Here is a 19,085-nt window from a genome sequence, read left to right as displayed (position 1 = left end):
GGCGTTGTCCTTGTCTTCTCGATACGCAACAGCTGACACATTTCATGGAACAGTTTCCCTTCGAATTGTCTCCCCTGATCCGAATGAACAATGTTTTGGATTCCGAACCGTGTCACTACTTCCTCTGCAAGAATTTTAGCGACCGTCGCGGCCTCGATATCTCTCATGGGGAAACATTCCGTCCACTTTGTGAAGTAATCTGCTATGACTACAATGTACCGGTTTCCGCGACTGTTTTTGGCAATTCTCCTAAAATATCAATAGCTATCCTCTCCATAGGATAGCCACTTCGAACGATTTGCATCGGTGCTTGTTTTGTTCGGTTTGGTCCTTTTCGGTTTGCACACGTTTCACATCCCGCAATATATGAACGCACATTAGTTCGTAGACCGGGCCAGTAATACTGCTGTCGTATTTTCGCAAGAGTTTTCTTCATACCCAAATGTCCCGCAGATCGAATATCGTGAGCATATTCGAGTACTTTCCGGCTGTATGCCATAGTTATGACCTTCTGTACAATATTCTCGTTGGTCGATTCAATGGGTGTCAAATTTCTAACCAAAATTCCGTCATGAAAGTCTAGGGTTTCAAACTGATTCCACATTGACTTCACATAATGACTCCCTGAGGCCACGTCGCTGAAAGGTGGTCTTGACTTGACATCAACCCAGAACATTATAGTTTTCACATCTTGGTCTCTAGCTTGAATTTCCTTTAGAGCGTCCATTTCTCTGTCTTGTGTCACAGCTGTTACTCGTACTATCTTGGCTGGTTCGGTGTCATGCTCATCAACGATCTTTATACTTCCTGAAAGTCCGCACTGACGGCAGGGAATTCTACTCAACCCATCGGTTCCCATGCTTTAGTCCTGGACGATGCTCGATCTCCAAATCAAAGGCTGAGAGAATCTCCAGCCAACGAGCAACTTGCCCCTCTGTGTTTTTGAATCGCAAGAGCCATCTCAGAGAACCATGATCAGTCCTTACGAGAAACTTTCGACCGTACAAATAGTGCCTAAAATATTTCACAAAGTATATCAATGCAAGCATTTCTTTTCTCGTCAAACAGTATCTCTTCTCTGTCTTCGACAATGTGCGGCTAGCGTAAGCGATAACTTTCTCCCGACAATAAACCTTTTGTGAAAGAACGGCTCCAATCGAGTTGTCACTAGCATCTGTATCTAGGACAAACGGCACACTAAAGTCTGGGTGAGCGAGAACAGGTGACGTGGTAAGTTTGTCCTTTAACGTGTTGAATGATGTCTCAGCAGTTTCAAACCACACAAAGTGTTTGTCTTTTTCGGTAAGCTTATACAAGGGTTTTGCTATTTCAGAATAATCCTGAACGAACCGTATGTAATAACTACAGAGACCTAGGAATGATCTGACTTCTGTTACACTTTGAGGGGTAGGCCAGTTCTTGACGCATTCTGTCTTTTTAGGGTCGGTGCTCACGCCTGAGCTGTTAATGACATGCCCTAGGAAATTTACCTCTCTCTTGAATAGATGGCATTTCTGTGGCTTAAGTTTCAAGCCTGCCGATTCGAACCGACCGAACACCAGATCTAGGTTAGCTACCATCTCTTTGAAAGTCCTTCCGGTTACTATTATGTCGTCGAGGTAGACGAGGCATATCTTCCAGTGGAGTCCTGCCAAAACGATTTCCATTAAACGCTCAAATGTAGCGGGCGCGTTGCAAAGACCAAACGGCATGAAATTAAATTCAAATAGACCTCTTTTAGTCGCAAATGCCGTTTTGGGTTTGTCTTGCTCGGACATCTCGACCTTCCAGTATCCCGAACTTAGGTCAACGCATGAAAACCAGGTCGCGCCAGACAGCTGATCCAGGGACTCGTCTACACGGGGTAAAGGGTACGCGTCTTTGGTGGTTACTTCATTCAAACGTCTGTAATCTATACAAAACCTTTTGCTACCGTCTTTCTTATTGACAAGGACAATGGCGCTTGCCCAAGGGCTCGTGCTTGGTCGAATGATGTCATTCTCCAGCATGTGATCAAGCTGATCATCCACTTCGGATTGCATGTGTACTGGCACACGTCGTGGAGGTTGCTTTATTGGTCTAGCATCGCCTGTGTGAATCTGATGTTTTGTGATCCCTGTTCGTCCAAGGTCTGTATCATGCTTTGAGAATATGTTTGAATATTTTTGCAAAAGCTTCATGACCTGATTTCTATCATCTGCTGATAATCCAGCCGAAGCCCTGTCAAAAAGATCGTGCATGTGTTTTGGCACACTTCCATAAGTCTGCCTCTTGTTTAATGATTCTTGAACCTCATTGACCGAACTTATCGTCGCAACATTGGTACCCGGATAGAAGGTTTTTGCCTCGTTAGTCACATTGGCTAATCTCACAGGTATAGTCTCCTTTGGTTCAACCAGGGTTCTAGCCACTAGGCCCCTTCACAGCTGAACAAAGCGTTCACTTGGTTCAACTATTCCCAATTTCATGCTATCAGCACCATGATCCGCTATCTTGGCAGTCGTGATGACCTCACTGTTTGCCGGAACAACAATTCTTTCTGACAATACTATTCTGTAGCAGCCGACCTTCCCAATACAATGCATGTCAATTTTGTTTTTACCTAATACCAGCAAATCCTGATTCACGTCTATCATAGCTTGGTGGTTTTTCATGAAATCGATACCCAAAACAAAGTCGACGTCCAGCTCAGCAATCACAACTCTAATGGGATAAAACTTCCCTGCAAATCCAATTGCGATCTCTGTACTCCCTTTAACTGTCAAGTTGTTCCCACTTGCACTAATGAGCGGTGTTTCAAAACTCGACAGCTGATGCTTATCTCTAATAAGATCCCAAAGATCGCATGATATCAAAGTGAGTGTGGCGCCCGTGTCTACCTAACACTCAACATTCCGACCATCAACCTGTCCCATCGCATACATTCCTGCTGAACTAATCATGCTAGTTTTTCTGACGTTGGATGGATTATTGTTGTGTTTGGGATTATCAGAGCCCCTTTGTTGGGGACAATCTCTCATAAGATGTTGGTCTGATCCACAAATAAAACATTTCAGATGAGCGATAGGCGGGTTCTGTCTGCTAGAATTTGGATAGGTTTGGGTTCGCTGAGACGGTTGCCTATATCCTTGTCTTTTATCCGAGTAAACATTTCTTGGACGTTTGCTCATCTCATCTATCGTTTTCTGTAAACCTTTTATTGTGTTTCGCATGTCGACCATCTCTTTCGTACTGGAGTGATGTTGAGTTACAGTAGGTCTCACCATGCCTTGTTGACGACGTTCAGCCCTGTAGAACGACTCAAGTTCGACGGCATGTCGTACAGCATCATTGAGATCTACAGGTCTGGATTGCTGAATTTTCAGGCGCATCTCTGAGTTCACTAGTGCGTCTACAAACTGTTCCATTGCAAGCGTCTCCTTTACATCTTGAGGCGCTTTTGGATAGGCCAGGTTTGTCAGTCTGCGAATGTCCTGGCCAAGTTCAGCCATGGTTTCCGTCGCTCGCTGCTGCCGCTCTTTAAGCTGCACTCTATACAACTCAGTTTGATTAAGTGGAGCAAATCTCTCTTCAAGCGCTCGTACCAAGTCTTCATACGTTGCATCCTTAGATGCTAAGTTTCCATATACTCCCTGTGCCTGTCCCCTGAGAGACACAGATAAATACATTGGTTTTTGGTCACTGTCCCAACCGTTGAGCTTTGCACAGGCTTCGAAATGCGCATTGTTGTCGGCCCATGCTCCGACCCCATCGTATGTGGCGGGCTTAACCTTTACCCCATACTTTGCAGTAGTTGAGGGCTCCTCTTTTGCTGTGGGACCGGCTGGTTCCCTGTTTGACATATGTGTTTCAGGTTTCCGCTTGGAGACAAATCTATCAAGTCTGTTGTCTTGTATCTGTTCAGTTTGACAGGCCATGTCTATCCTAGATGCTCCATTGACTGGCGTCTTGGGCAATAACCTCCTTGGTTTTGGAGAAGAACAGAGCATCGGAGTCGTTGATGACATTTTCTTCTCCGACTTTATACCGTCCCTTAATGAGTAAACTTCCGATCTGCCACATTCTATATCTGTTCTGAATGGGGTCGATGCCAACATATCGAGTCTCATGCTGGTTTCATCAATCTCATGCTGCATCCTATTTATCTCATGTTCTAGTTGCAATTTATGCAGCTCTCGTCTTAGCATGCTATTTTCAAGCTCTAATTCTCTGTTCCGACTAACGTCCATGATCGAGTCGTGAATAAGCGAATGTCCAGTGACGTTCTAAAGTGTCCCCCGTTGGGCGCCAAATTTTGTAACGTGCAAGGTGACTTTAACCAGACTGAAATTCACGCTGGCTAAGGATATATATAATAGTTTCGCCTGGCTGCTTTACCAGTGTGATTAGAAACACAGGATTTGGAACAATGATTGGTACATACAATAAATCACAGTAGAAATCAACAAAACCGGGTCAATATAACAAACTAATCAATAAGAACAACGGATGAGCCTGGTCTGAGACTATGGATGGGCCTAGTCTGAATATATGGATGAGCCTGGTCTGAAACTATGGATGAAACTGGTTTGAGACTACGGTTGATACAAGTCTAAAACTATGCATGAAACTGGTCTGAGACTATGGATGAAACTGGTTTGAGACTACGGATGATACTAGTCTAAAACTATGCATGAAACTGGTCTGAGACTATGGATGAAACTGGTTTGAGACTACGGATGATACTAGTCTAAAACTATGCATGAAACTGGTCTGAGACTATGGATGAAACTGGTTTGAGACTACGGATGATACTAGTCTACAACTATGCATGAAACTGGTCTGAAACTATGGATGAACCTGGTTTAAGACTACGGATGATACTAGTCTAAAACTATGCATGAAACTGGTCTGAGACTATGGATGAAACTGGTTTGAGACTACGGATGATACTAGTCTAAAACTATGCATGAAACTGGTCTGAGACTATGGATGGAACTGGTTTGAGACTACGGATGATACTAGTGTAAAACTATGCGTAGGCGAACGTCAAAGCCTAAACTGTTAGTATTAGATTTAGACTGTCGCTTTTCCACCTTGGTGTACTCAGTAGACAAGCCCTTGCTAACAATTAGTTCTGTCATTTTTCCGACCACAATGTGGAATTACTCAGTAGACAGAAAAGCTATAGTTATTTACCTAGTATTGTTCGATGTGTACGCTTTGAGAACCAACTTCGAAATCATCCTTATGCAGAGAAACCACTGTTTATATACAGACAAGTCACGTGATACCCTAGACGAAACTATTCTACAAAATGGGTGAAAACTAATTTACTTCATCCTTATGAAACAGCAATGGGATACTATTAAACAATGTTCGATTCACATTAGTTAGTTACCAATTAAAGTCATGTAGTAACAAAGTTATATTGTAAGGCAATAATGTCAACTGTTTTATTAATTTCAGAATATAAATATGTGTATTACCCAATTGAAATGCTAGCGTCCGATCTATTTTATCCGAATAACTGTAAGAGGACGATGCCGTATAGAACAATGGTTACACTCTACTATTATTAACAATCTGACCGAAGGCAGGCAAATTCGCTACACGTCGTTTAAATGCTGTGACGTCGGAATGCTATTTACGCAGAAACAAAATGACGTTAACAGCTAAAAGTGTGTTAACAAAAAAGGCTTATTTAATAAGTATATGAGATATTGTATAACGTTTTTCCGATCCTTACCTAGAAATGAATGAACTAAAATAATTTGTAAAACAATTAAAATCGATTTTTTTGTCATTAAACCCTCTTTTGAAAGAGCAATTCCATATAGTTGACATTCTAAAAACATGTAATTCGTACTGTGCACAGTTTAAAATAAATCGCACGCACTTACCAAAGTATTTTGTGTTTTTTGTGTTGCTGATATTAGTACGGATTCATTGATAAAGTGCTAACGTTAACTTTGTTAAAAGGGCTAACTGTAAAAAATCTAAGATTGAACTCATAAGTATTTTTGTTACAGATTGTGCGGAGTGTTTGACATAACGGCAGCTTCCAATTGCAGCAGCAGAATAGCAATGGTATAAGCATTTCGATTTTACAATTTAATTGTGGAAAGTGACCAATATCCTAACAATTACACACATGGCGAACGCAAACTACAAACAACACAGACATACATAAAATTGGGTCACTGCCTTGGAAAAGTGTATTCAAGGAACAGCCTTGTGGCTTTAAACCGGTTTTGGGGTGCTTATCCGTAACACTTTACCAAGATTTATTCACAAAACATCAAAAGCTACATAATCTGCAATTTCATATGACTATATAACATTGAACAAAACATAGATTTGGTGACACAGATTGGTTCAGATCAGATTTTCTTCACACGCTTCCAGAAAAAGCCGTGATATTAGCTGTAAAAACCCAGATTACATTTTTCCAGAAGTTTTTGTTGAAATATAACTATATTAATAAAATAACGAATACAAATAAGACATGTATATTTAATGTTTGTCCTAAAATGATTGAAAGACATAGGTGTCGTCTTGTCAAAAACTAAAAAAAAACTATATTTTATTGAACGAAAATGACTATTACCCAGCAAACATGCGTCGTCAATACAACGTCAGATTATAGTCGGATTTTGGTTGGCTGGTTATCAACCAAATGCCAACGTTGGTACAACGTTAAATTTCTAACATCAATAAAACGTTAGTTATCAACGTTGTACCAACGTCAACCCAACGTTGTATATTTATAAGAGTTAAATTTGATGATAACCGAGCCGGGTGGTTTAAACCGCTCAAAATATGAAAGAAAAAGTAAATAACTTTTACAGTAAAATCGCTAAAAATCTGCAGGTGCCTTATTAACTCCCCTGCAGAATATCGAAATAGGTGGCGCTGCATTTCAACTCACAGTTTCGTACATGATTCTTCGAAATAATTTTTAAATAAAAGTCCAAAACTAAATAATTAAATATGTTATTTTGTCTTAATTTGTTATAATAAAGACATCTATAACAATAAACGATGGTAAACACTTGTAAAACAATAAAAACTAAAAAGCAAAACTGTCGCGCATGCGCTCGGAGAACCGGATCTAACAAAAAAACGTGTGCGAATAAACGTAAACATCCAACGAAAAACCTCCGATTCAACGAAAAACCTTCGATTCAACGGAAAAGAAAATAGAAAGATATCAACCAGGAAAGACAGGTATTCAAATGTATTATGTTTGTTCATGCATGAGTATGCCGAAATAACAGCGAGCATGCAGAGCGTCATTAAAAATGAAAGTCCACTGTTTGAAAATGGGTGGGGTAAAGTAGCTAGTGTACTGATCGACTGTGTGGGGACAACAATTAACCAGCCGTCCGGTTAGCTCAGTCGGTAGAGCACTTTGTCTAGTGTTACGGTGGTCGTGGGTTTTTGCCCCACACTGGGTGCACGCTTACCTCTGATAATCACTTTAGTACTTAACTGACGATTTTCTACGGGCAATTCTCACTTTAGTCTCCTCGAAGGCATTTTCCATCTAGGTTACACTGATATATACTGATATATACTATTGTTACGCCTATCTACAATGACAGACAAGATTTGACTTCCATTGGGTCTGTTCTTCATGAGTGCTTATGGAGAGTGCAAGACCACTCCTGCCCCCACTGGCTTATGAAGTATTCTTTTTTAACAATAATGTGTAAACTATGATCTAAATGGACAAGAAAATATATTTTTACTGCTGCCACACAATCAAGCAATTAACGACTGCTGTTGTGATAGACTGATATATAGTTATTATAATCTAAAAAGTAGTACCATTGTTTAAATTGTAAATAAATTAATTTTTAATGTAATTTTCAAATATAAACAAAGTACTGTTGCTTCGACGAAGGCAGATATGCCAGAGCCGACGATCTGGTGAAACCTTGTAGATAATTTAGTTTATTAAACTTTTATTACAAGAGCTAGATTTCAGCAGTAAAAATGAATGACTCCATGCATGTAAGAGTGTATATTAACTTAAATAGATGTAATTTACTAACTGCTATATTTGAAAATTGCATTTTAAAGCATGCTTTTTAATTCCTTTTTCAGTTTAAAATTGGGTCAATTATGTCATACTGGAAACGCTATCGTTCGAATGTAGCAGCTGTTCATGCCTTAGCAGAAAGTAGTAGTGATGAAGACCAACATCAGGAAGATCATGAGCTGTCTCATTCTCCAGATCATTTCACCAATGAGAACTTGTCTGATCCGTCTTCCAATGAGAGCTTTGACAATAATAACAGAAGTGAAGATAATTTTTCTGACTTTTCCTTTTCTGAAACAATTCAGTCCTCAGATTCTTCTGAGACCGAGTCAAGTTTATCAGAAGATGAAAGTGACAATTTAAGGAAAAATTTGGCATCATGGGCAGCAAAACATAATGTGAGTAAAGTTTGTGTAGATGAATTGCTAACAACTTTACAGCCACATTGTAATGGCCTCCCAAAAGATGCAAGAACTCTTCTTAAAACTCCAAAATCAATAGACTTCAGTGAAAAATGTGGTGGAAAATATATATACTTTGGAATGAAAACGGATCTACTGAAAATATTAAAATTGAAATCATTTTCTTTAGAAGAGAACACTGTAAAACTTAATTTTAATATCGATGGAATACCTTTGTTCAAGTCAACAAGTGCACAGTTTTGGCCTATTCTTTGCAGTGTAAACAGTTACACACCATTCATGATCTGTATTTTCTATGGAGAAGGAAAGCCAAATTCACTCGAAGACTTCTTGTCTGATTTTTTAACAGAATTAAGTGAACTAATCCAGGACGGAATAAGTTTAGAAGATACGTTGATAAAGGTTGAAGCAAATGCTTTTATATGTGATGCTCCAGCTCGTGCATTTCTGAAATCTATTAAGGGCCACACTGGTTACAATGCCTGTGAAAGATGCACCATACATGGCTACCACACAGATCATCGTGTCGTTTTGGACTCTGATCATTCTTGTGAACTTAGAACTGATGAAGCCTTCAACGCAAATAGATACCGGGACACTGGGCACCAAATGGGAGAAACACCTTTAGTTACGTACGGAATCAATTGTGTTAAATCTTTTGCGCTTGATTACATGCACATGGTATGTTTAGGCGTGGTAAAACGTATTCTTGGATTTCTAAAGCAGGGACCAACTAATTGCAGGCTATCTGCACAACAATTAACCCAAATTTCAACAAATCTACTAATGTACTCTGGCAAACTGCCATCTGAGTTTGCTCGTCAACCTAGAAAATTATATGATTTTGAGCGCTGGAAGGCGACAGAGTTTCGGCAATTTTTGTTGTATACCGGTCCAATTGTCCTCAAAAAGGTATTGACAAAAGATATGTATGAACACTTCTTGTGTTTATCTGTCGGCATGTCCATTCTTCTAGAGAGTGATAATGAAACAAGGAATTTTTACTTGAACTATGCACGGGAATTAATGACATATTTTGTTACAAAAAGCAAAGAATTTTACCACCCGAAATTCATTGTTTACAATGTACATTCACTTATTCATTTAGCAGATGACTGTGAACACTTTGATTGTTCGTTGAATGATATTTGCGCTTTCCCTTATGAAAATCATTTGCACTCAGTCAAAAAACTTGTTAAAAATGCTAAAAATCCAATAGTTCAAGTAGCTAAAAGGATCCAAGAGAGGAGTTATACAGCTAATGTCACAATTAAACAGAAATCTACATTTAGTGTTATTTCCACAAAAGAAAAAAACAACTGTTTCCTACTACAAGATGGAACATACGCCTTTGTGAAAGAAAAAATTGACCAAAAAACTCTGCTATGTCAAATTCTGAAACCAGAACAAGCCGAGAACTTTTTCACCAAGCCCTGTGAGTCAAAGCTTTTCAACATTGCTTTCAGGAAGAATAATCTGCGACTGAAAAGGAAACGTGTTGCTGTTAGTGAACTGTATAAGAAGCTTGTGAGATTTCCATTTGAAAGGGGAGTTGTCCTCGTACCCATGCTTCATACAATTGAGCACTGAGCAAAAGGTAAGAGTAAATTGAGTCTGCATCTGGTTAGCAAGTTATGAGCATGCTGCATGATTATTGAATGATTTAATAAATTATGAACTTTCTAAGAGCATGTTAACTGCTGCAGTGCCATGTATAAAATTTAAATAAATTCTGGCATATAGATATAAAGTATAAATATTCAGACAACTTTTTATGTATATACTGGGGGACATATTGTTTTTGCCCTGTCTGTTGGTCTGTTTGCGCCAACTTTAACATTTGCTATTTCTTTTGCAATATTGAAGATAGCACCTTGATATCAAGCATGCATGTGCATCTCATGGAGCTGCACATTTTGAGTGGTGAAAGGTCAAGGTCATCCTTCAAGGTCAAAGCGGTAAGGGGGACACAAACGCATCTTGTTTAGTAGTTTCTTTTCTCAGCACTGCCATGTATGTGAAATCGAGACTTCCCAAAAGAGATTCCAGAATGATTTTGTGTCAAAATTTTTAAACATTTTAAACAGGATTTACTTTTCCAAAATTAAAATTGGGAATACAATAAAATGGGACCCCCTAGCTTTCGAGACCTCTGATATGAGAAACTGTTAAAAAAAGAAAAATAATTAGAAATTTTAACTCCCAATATATACATAAAAATATAATGAGTAATGATTTTTATCTTCAGAATGTACGCTTTAGTAGTGTGGTTGGAAAATGGAATTGAGGTAGAGGGAGTCATTCCAATTTCCTGGGTGGACTTCATAGAAAATGTGATATATTGGCCACCTGGAGTGGACGCAAAACCCTACATAGAAAAACTCAGCACGCCACTAATAACTTCCTGGAGATCCTTTCCGTTGAAGAAAGTTAAACATAAGTCTGGTGAGTAAAATTAACTTTAATAGAGGACGCTCTAAATGCACATCTGGCTTTTGTCAATTTCAATCGGGAATCCTCGGCTAATTCCGATTAAATCATGCCTCGGTGTATCTGGTGGAAGGACATGGGGTAAAACACCCCCAATTATTAGCTGGAGGTTAGGATGGGCCAAGAAGTAGTTCAAAGTAGTTCGGTTGCTTACGTCACACTTGCGTCATACTAGATTTTGGCGCATCTTACCCGAGCCTCTCGATTGTTTTACATGGTAGAATCACATGATCATCAAAATGGGGTCAAAATGGGGTCGTCCAAGATGGCAGCCTACTACATACATTTGGGTCACAATTTGAAAAATTTGACGAGGTGTTCCGAATGTTGTCAATTTTTGACAGCAGTTCAACATCGCATCTGGCATTTCTAGCAGGCCTGTAGCAAATATATACATGTATAATTTTTGTGTCATGGAATAGACGTATATCATAAGCAGGGGTGTAGAAAAGTAAAAATGAAAGTAGGAGGTTGATTTGAGATTTTTTTCTAAGTAATTTTTGTTATGAAAAGTAGCCGGCAAGAATGATCAAATGGCCAGCCAATTTTCCGTCTACCAATTTCTTTCAACACCCCTGCATTAGTACATGTATATACAAATGTTGAGGTTGCATAATTGAAAATGGTAATTTTTAAGAGTGATAAGATGAGACCTGGCAAACTGCAGTTTCAATGTTTATTATAAAACTAACTTTTGTCTGCTGATTGACCAGTTCATATTGCAGTTTATTTAGAAGATTCTCTATCTGATCAAAGTCTAAACCTATACTGAGAGTAGTCAGTAGACCCATTATAGTATTATAATATATTTAAATATCTGCATAGAAAATAACTGGTATTTGAACTTTTATGAATGGTTATGGTTCTGATGTACCATATATTTCAAGTAAAATTACTTTTTAAAATTTCAGAACAGAAGTCTGAATGTGATGATTATACTTTCACAACAACTCAAGAGACAGATTCAGAGGAGAAGGATCTGAAACGGAAGCCAAAGAAGAAGAGCTTTCAAGATTATGTAACTGGTTAGTTTTTTTTAATTATTTTCACAATGGCATATCTTATTGTCTGTTAGTATTACTAGTGTTTTTCCCAGGCCCTTTTAGCGTGGCGATTCGCCACGCTGCCCTCCCGGCTCGCCACTCTGCCCTTTTTAAAGGCAAAACTCGCCACGCGCCCTTATTGATAACATCTTTATTGACTAATGACCTAACGTGTCCGCAAAATCAGCGTCCATGATTGTGTTTGACGTTTCGACTGATTTACTCGAGAGACTTCAACGTCTAAGCAACTATATTAATTGAGTAGATTTAATCTATAAAAGTGTAATCACATTATAATTTATTAGTAAAAATTACCTATACAAGTATACCCATAGCCGTTATCATTGATAAGTAATTATCTATAACAGTACTTTTACAGTTAAACGGCACCACGCGTATATCTGCCCTTTTTTGCATTAACCTCGCGTTAAGATGCCCTCTTCAAATTTACTGCGACATGCCCCTTTGTCCTCCTGGAAAAAACACTAATTACTCAAGGTTGGCATAAAAATCATGAAACCAATTTCTTACCTAGTTGTGGGTTTTAAGGCAATTTGCTCGAACCTTAAAAACTTGGGCTGTCGACCCTGCTATTTATAATTACTAATTTTTTTTTATCTATCACAAAATCTTGGTTAATGCATAATTTTAAAATAAATCTAATGAACAACAGTATTTTACAGTTATTACTGGCATCCTTTGCGACTTGACAGCAATTAAAAAATCGTGGAAGAAACCTTTCTTTATAAATATTCTTGAAAGTAAATCCAGTAGTGACAGATCTAGACTAGCCATGTGTCTGTACGCTGTTCTTGTTTTAGGTTCAGAAACATCAGATGCTTGTGCTACAGGCGGTACCAAAACTGGAGATTCTGAACATGAGAAATCCAGTGAGTAATTTTCTTTTATCAATGTTTTTCCACAGTGAAATCCGAATGTCGTCGACATCCGGTTTTAGATTGGTTCATTTGAAATGTTGCAGACAGGGATTGTGATGGTAAAGCACATTTTTTCCTTGTGAAGGTTTAAAGACTATTCTTAAGTTTTGATTCTGTGCACTAGAAGTGAATACTCTTCATCAGAGAAATATCCAAAATCCTCTGGAAATGTCAGATTAAAAAATGCATACTTCACTAATTCCCTTTATACTAATTTCTCTCTGAATTGGAAAATTGTTTGTATTACTGATAACTCTGTGTTAATTGTAGTATGGTTATGAGTGATGATCCGGTTGCTGAAGGCCAGTCTCTTGGATTAAACAATTATGAATTTGCCAGCAGATTTCCAATACTAGTATTTCATGTATTCGAAGATCAGAAACATTTCCTATTAAAGAACTTTCTTAAAGTTTGCAAAGAAAAGAAAGTAAACCAAAGAACAACAGTATTTTGCCGTTATTACTGGCATCATTTCCTACTTGACAGCAATTAAAAAGTTGTGGAAGAAACCTTTCATAATATGTGTTATTGAAAATAAATCCAGTAGTGATAGATTTAGACTAGCCATGTGACTGTAAGCTTTTTCTTGTTTTAACCCCTTGTGGATGATGGGCTTCTAACTCAGAATTGGAGTAACCCTTTAACCCTGTGTGAATCGTAAAAGGTGACTTAATAGTTTTAAAAAACAATGGAAGTTTATGCATCTCTTAGCTCCAGTAGGGGATGTGGTTTTTTACCTTGGATGTTGCATTGAACTTTGTAACATCCGTGGTTAGCCAAAATTATTTTTCCTGTTTGGTGCCAGATGATCTGAAATATTGATTGGACTTGGTGCATCATAAAAAAGCAATAAAAATCTTAATGTTTTAGATTCTGACACATCAGTTGCTTGTGCTACAGGAGTAACTTATACTGGAGGCTCTGAATATAAGAAATCTGGTGAGTAATTCTTTTTTGTTTTTTTTTCAATGAATTTCATTATTAACAAATGCTGCTACAGAGATTGTGAACTTAGTCTACTTCTTACCATTGTGGCTGATGGATACATCAAAACAGAATTGCTGGCATGATTTAACCCTTCTTGAATCATAAAGGCAACCAATTGCAGTCAATGCATCTCTTATAATAAGCAGGTGAGGGTTTTTTGACCTGGGTGTTGATTTAACTTTTGTAACACCCAAGGTTAGGCTTAGCCCAAATCATCTTTCATGTAAGGCGCCAGATGATCAGAAATTTTGGTCAGTGCGCAATAAATCCAACAAAATACTTCTATGGCTAGGAATTGCATTATATTTTAGTGAGCATCTTGTGTTCAGATTATACAGGTTGCCCCATTCTATTTGCTCAAGTTACACTTAAGACTACTCATCAAGGACATAAATAACATAAGATTTATTGATTGCTTTCAATTATCAAGCACTGAGAAAAGTGAAGTCTAGCTTCCGTGGATAGTGTCCTTTTATTTCTTTTACCCAGAATCCATTTAACATCGATAACACTATAGCTGATAAATATATAGATGTTTTTTTGGCATACCATCAGTGACAGTGGTTACTTTTTTCTTTTTTGTAGGAACATTGCCAATACCACCAAATAAGAAAAAAAGTACATCACAAGCAGTTATAAGTCCAGGAACAAATCTGGCCTCCAAAAGTCAACTTTCTGGTCTGTCCCAGACTAAAACTTCTACAAGTCAGTCCCTGACCAAATATAGTAAAAGTTCTAATTCTGGTCAGTCCCAGACCAAAACTGCTTCAAGTAAGTCCATGACCAAAAATAGGCAAGGTTCTATTTCTGGTCAGTCCCAAACCAAAATTGCTCCAAGTAAGTCCCAGAGCAAAACTACTCTAAGTCAGTCCAAGAGCAAAAGTACTCCAAGTCAGCCTCAGGCAAATAAAAGTAGTTCAGGTTCCCTTACTGGTCAGAACAAGACCAAAACTATTTATAGATCACGGTCAAGGTCCTCTTCCATGTCAAGTTTACCATTGAGGTCAAGGTCTCAAAGTAGGTCTAGGTCAAGGTCGTCTTCATTAGGACAGATTAATATGTCACCCTTTATGTGCAGCACTATGTTAGAAGACAAGTCATGCAGGTCAAGGTCTAGATCAAAATCCAATGAGTCTAGATCAAGGTCAAAATCTAAAACGTATCGCCATAATCGTTCCCACAGGTCTAGGTCAAAATCATATAGGTCTAGATCAAGAACAAATGAATCTAGTTCTCAGTCAAAAAATAAAGAGTATCGAAAATACAGGTCTCGGTCAAAGTCATACAGGTCTAGATCTAGGTCAAGATCCAATGAATCATATGCTAGGTCAATAGACAGGTCCAACAGGTCATCCCGCAAGTCATTTGACCGATCAGACAGGTCAGTTGTTCCCCCGGACAACTCAACTCGGAAGTCATCGACTTATAAAACTGAGGACAAATTTCCTATGCCAGAAGCACGTAAGCAACTGTTGTCAATATGAGCCCCGTTTAGCAGAAATGGGTCTTACAGTAAAAATGACTATTGAAGAAACGCAACATAAGGATGACGTCATTATTGACATGTAATTGGCACTTAAAACTGAGGCTCATTTTTATTGTCTGCTTTATACCAATTACAATAAATGCTAGTCGTATTATACTATCAGTCTTGTTAAAAGGATCATGTTATTTTAATGGTGGCTTTGCTCCAAGGTTTAAAGACTTTTAGAGAGAAATTAAACACCTTGTATAACAAAGTAAACTGTAGTATAAATGTACTGATACAAGCCTGTTTATATAGGTACAAATCTAGGTCAAGTGCCATCTTAATTTAAGACAGTGCAGTTAGTATAGTGTTATATATTATTTATAACTAATGGTAGAAAATTGACTATTAAGAAATTTAAAGGTGTACATTTTTTAATGAAACAGAAAAGGCTGAATATTTGTAATGTTATTAAGCATAAAAATCTTCAAACATTACCCATTTCTGCTTTACGGGGCTCATATAGGCGTGAAGTAATGAAGAATGTGTTGGAATACCCTTAAAAAAATAAACTTGAAATGGTTGTCAGTCAGTCTTAGATCAAAGAATTAAAGTAAAAATATGGATATGTAGAAATTTACATAATATAATCTTTTTGAAATAAGAATTATGTTAATAAATTATTTTATTTTATTCACTAACATAAATATTGGAAAGTCAAAAGTCTCCCTAAATAAAAACAGCCAGACTTAATTAAGGACCTTAGTCAGTCTGACAAATTTTTGTAACTCTGATTAAATGTCTGTCAATGTAAATTTCGGAAATGTTTTCCAGTAAATGTTCAATGTAAGGCAACATTTTCAGCATCTTCTTGAAGTCTGAATAAAACTGCATCTTCTTAAAGTCTGAAAACCGATGTTGATGTATCATCTTTACAGGATTTCAGAGACGTGTTCTGTTCAAACTCTGCGAGTTAAGTGCAGAAATACAGTCTTTGAAAAGAATAAAAAGTGTACGACAAGTCGGGACTGTTGAAGAAAAGGACTTTTTCCAGGCAGATTCTATTGATGAGTTCAATCTGTTGGACGAGAGAATAAAAGGACCAGAGGAACGACAAAAAATGGTAAATATTAATATATATAGAAATCAGAATCATGCTACATAAGGCTAATACTTTCTTAAATAAGCCAGTTCTATGGATTTACTTTAAAGTCCCTGTTTGCGGACATATATATATATATATATATATATATATATATATATATATATATATATATATATATATATATATATATATATATGCGCAGAATTGTAAAAGAAAAAGTATTTTTATGGTGGATATCACTGAAAATACAGTTGAAATTGTTTGAAAACAAACCATATAGCGTTTTTTTTGGGGGGATTAAGTACTGTGAAGTACGAATTCAACCTAATTGATATTCATGAATCGTAACTTGACTTCAATAATAAACAAGAAAAATGGCGGATATGGATGAATTTAGTGGAGAGAATCCAAGAACAAATGCAAATACATCTGTTACAGACGGAAATTGATTTGCAACACTACGCTTTTGCTAAATCTATGTTTTAATCTTCTATATGAAAATAATATGCTAATCTTATAATTTGCAATACTCATGACTGCAATGATTTGCATGTATTTATTTATAATCATTTTATTGATGAGAAACCAGGTTGTCAATGTCAACCTCGATAAAAAATAAATTTCAATGAAGTAAAGTTTAGTTTTATATGCAAAAAAAACCTTTTATCATTAAAAATCTTTTCATCAAATGGGGACTGAAAGGTTTGACCGTATCTGTATGACCAAATTATCCACATTACTAATACTTATATAAGAACTAGACCGAGTCCTAACAAAGACTGACATACTTGTTTAACTAGGGGAAAAAAGTACACTGCCTACCTGCATACTTCTGTTGTCTATCCCACAAAATCTGATTATTTATAATACTGTCTACAAGACGTCTAGTAACATATGAAGGCAAAAACAGCAGGCACTAGTGCCAAAAATTGTGATACATTTTGATATGTTTATCATTAGTACAGATAAAAACTCAATTTTTAGTGTTACTGCCATAGATCCGAACATGCTTTTGTATGGAATTATGGCAATAATGTTAAAATTTTCTAAAAACTTTTATCTGGAAGATACATTTATCTTATGCTGTCTTTCAGGTTAATTAGCATGTTCTTTTTGGCAACCCTGAAATACAACTGTCTAATTCTTTCAGGTTTATCATCTTTCACTGATTGGTGGAGCAAATACGAAGCAGGCTGTGCAGAACATATTAGAAAGGTATCACATTTTGTTTGTTATTCAATATTGTAATTTCCATTGAGCTGTTTGAAGACCATGTTTGGTGTGTAATTTGTTCACTGTCATAACCATACTTCCATAAAGATTTCTTCTCTAAATGAATGTTTGAAGACACCTGGAAAAGTCAATCACTCATACTGTGTTTACTCCATCTCTATTTGCTTTCTTACTATTGTTTATTAGGTGGAATTAATTCATATGTTAACTTGTATGTGTACTATTTCAGATTGATGTCTAATAGACTGATGTCTAAATTCAACTCAAAGGGAGTTAAAGGGAAGCTATCGTTTGAATCATCAGAGACATTCAAAGTTGTAATTGGTATGTTTATTTGCCTTTAATTTTTAAGTACAAAACTCATGCCATACTAATGCCTCAGTCACACATTCACGGGTGCTAATGCCGGTTCCACTGCGGATTAAATCTCAAGGACGACCCTGGTAGTCCAAGCCTGTCTGTGGTCCAATATATACGGATCATGTACTATAGTGTTGCTATATGTTTTCACATAACTTCTAATGATATTGTCTTGAATCGTTACGGTACAACACAATAAGATACGGAGCTGACACGGAATGATTCTAACGAATGCTTATGATTTTAAATTTAAAGGCAGACTTAAACAGATCAGTACTTTGTAGTACAGTTTGTGGGGATGAGCTACATCTGTTTGATCCATAGTAAAGTTTTAAACATTTTATGGACAGGCAAGTACTTCTATGTATGACTACCAATAGCTACAGAGACAATTCAGAAAGCTACGGACCACAAAGATTGCCACTTATGATGCCCGATCGTATCCATAGTATAATCCCATGTCTTATCCCTGTATGTGACTGAGGCATATATAAAGGCATAAAGAAATGCATAGCTTTATAAGCGTGAACTGTAAGTTGAATAAAAATGAATGTAATGTCAAAGAGTTATTACACTTGTGTAATTTCAAACTATTCAACAGCGTTATATTACACCCCCTTTGCATTATTTATGATATAAGTACATTATAGATTATAATAAATTTAGGCGGCTTTATCAATGAACAAATGAAAAAGAATGCAAAATAATTCTTCTTTCAGCTAGTGCCATGAAGGGAAACAATGATATTACAGAACACCAAGTCAAGGAAGTTATCAGCTACCACCTGAAATACGCCCCATACAGGAAAGGAGGTGGAAAAAGATACCTTGACAATAATCCATAATTTTTTTTAATGACATGCTAAGGATGCCTCACGCTTAGGACCTGCGGATAAATGTTTTGTGGCTTATCCCTTTACCAAACAATAACGGGATTTTACGGGATTGTTGCAGACGAATCTTGAAATAATAGTGATACAAGGAGAAATTGCTCATGATGAACCATTTCTCCTT

The 19,085-nt window shown here is 37.1% G+C and overlaps 1 protein-coding gene across 1 annotated transcript; it reads left to right on the top strand.

Annotated features, from left to right (window-relative positions):
* The first annotated feature begins 9,957 nt into the window (after window positions 1–9,957).
* On the top strand, window positions 9,958–19,085 carry LOC127838206 (pre-mRNA-splicing factor CWC22 homolog). The gene is made up of 10 exons (XM_052365797.1): window positions 9,958–10,045; window positions 10,697–10,893; window positions 11,850–11,963; window positions 12,803–12,871; window positions 13,790–13,858; window positions 14,492–15,367; window positions 16,313–16,497; window positions 17,630–17,694; window positions 17,942–18,036; window positions 18,792–19,085. The coding sequence occupies exons 2-10, from the start codon at window positions 10,698–10,700 to the stop codon at window positions 18,914–18,916; spliced, it is 1,794 nt and encodes a 597-aa protein (XP_052221757.1). The 5' UTR covers window positions 9,958–10,045; window position 10,697; the 3' UTR covers window positions 18,917–19,085.

Source organism: Dreissena polymorpha, chromosome 7, assembly GCF_020536995.1.
Source record: "Dreissena polymorpha isolate Duluth1 chromosome 7, UMN_Dpol_1.0, whole genome shotgun sequence".
NCBI lineage: Eukaryota > Metazoa > Mollusca > Bivalvia > Myida > Dreissenidae > Dreissena > Dreissena polymorpha.
This window is presented reverse-complemented; position numbering and strand designations above follow the sequence as displayed.